This window comes from Otolemur garnettii, unplaced genomic scaffold, assembly GCF_000181295.1.
Source record: "Otolemur garnettii isolate 467f Iridium unplaced genomic scaffold, OtoGar3 scaffold04700, whole genome shotgun sequence".
Lineage (NCBI taxonomy): Eukaryota > Metazoa > Chordata > Mammalia > Primates > Galagidae > Otolemur > Otolemur garnettii.
In genome coordinates, this window is record NW_003857095.1 from 1 (window position 1) to 1,367 (window position 1,367).

At 51.9% G+C, this 1,367-nt stretch overlaps 1 protein-coding gene across 1 annotated transcript; it reads right to left on the minus strand.

The window, feature by feature from the left end:
* Positions 1 to 8: 8 nt before the first annotated feature.
* Positions 9 to 1,361, minus strand: LOC100945664 (putative protein FAM205B; the record flags this gene model as incomplete). The annotated part of the gene is made up of 1 exon (XM_003803900.2): positions 9 to 1,361. A coding segment is annotated over one exon (1,353 nt), but the record flags the coding sequence as incomplete, so codon positions are not given.
* Positions 1,362 to 1,367: the final 6 nt, after the last annotated feature.

Here is a 1,367-nt window from a genome sequence, read left to right on the forward strand (position 1 = left end):
TTGGCTCCCTCAGACAAGGCTTTGGGCAGCTTGGGGTGTTCAGTGACAGTACCTGGTAAGGCCTGTTGCTGCTGATCAAGGACTTTTGGCATCCAGGGTATAACTTTGTCATATAGATTAGGTTCACCTGCTACCTGTGGCTCCAGGGGCTGGCTTTCTGGAATGCAGGGGAAGGGAGTCACTACCATTCCTTCAGGAATTCTGCAGTCCGAGGAGGTAAATACACAGGCAGGAACCTTGCCCTGGTGGATCTGTCCACATTTGGAGTCAATGTGGCTCTGCAATGTTGCCTTGACCTGGGCAAACAAATGTGGCATGGGGATAGACTCTGGGTCCATGATGGGTGAGAACATTGCACTATTTCCATTGTCCTCTGAGGCTATAGGCTCTGGGAGGCTTATGCTGGCTAGCGTTGTGCTGCTCCAGGACAAAGTCTGCTGGTCAGTGTAAGAATGGAGCAACTGGATGGACCGCTGGATCTTCTGGGGCAGGCCCCAGCGATGGTGAATTAGCTGCTTCTGGAGGTGGAATTCCAGTAGCCTCCGCACATGCTCCGGGAAGAAGAATAGTTCCCTGGTGAGAACTGAGACAGGCTTCCCTGGCCAGGAAGTTTTCACTGTCTCAGGAGACTGGGCTTTGTAACAGGGCTCATACGGTATGGGGCTCTGGGCATGCTGACTTCCCTCAAAGATAGCTGGCAAGCCCCACTGACGCTGGAGCTGTCTCTGCAGCAGGTGCCACTCCAAGGCTTCACACTCAGCCAGAGTCAGAAATGGGATATTGACCTGAGCTTGTTGCTGGTCAGATGGAGACACCCAATTTGGGGAAGGTGGGGAAGAGGGGGATGCTGATAGGGGTGGAGTTTTAGGTGGCAGGGGGAAGAAGGAGACATCCTTCAAGAAGAAAGGGCCCTTCATGGGGGTCTTGGACATGTTCTTCCTTTTGGGGAGGCCTTGGGAGCCCAAGAAAGTGGCAACTAAAGACTCACTGTGTAGAGAAGGGAGGCCACAGAATAGCTGGCTGTATTTCTTCTGCAGGTGGCTCCCCAAGTCACTAGCCTGGCCTCCAGGCAGTGGATAAAAACCACTTAGGAATTTAAGGTCTGGAGACGGCAAGGCTAGAGCCATAGGGTTTGGGATTTGCTCACAGTACTGTCTTTCTTCTGGGTTCATTATGGACCATTCAGAAACCCAGAACATCTGGGTGTGTTGGCTGGCCATACATGAACACAAGGTCTCATGCGAAATGGGATCAAATCTATGATTACAGACTTGAGAAATATTCTCAGACTGGTAATACAATGGTGGGTTTGGCATAAGCTGCCTCAGGGATTCTTCTACACGTCTGGGGAGCCCCCATCTCTGGAA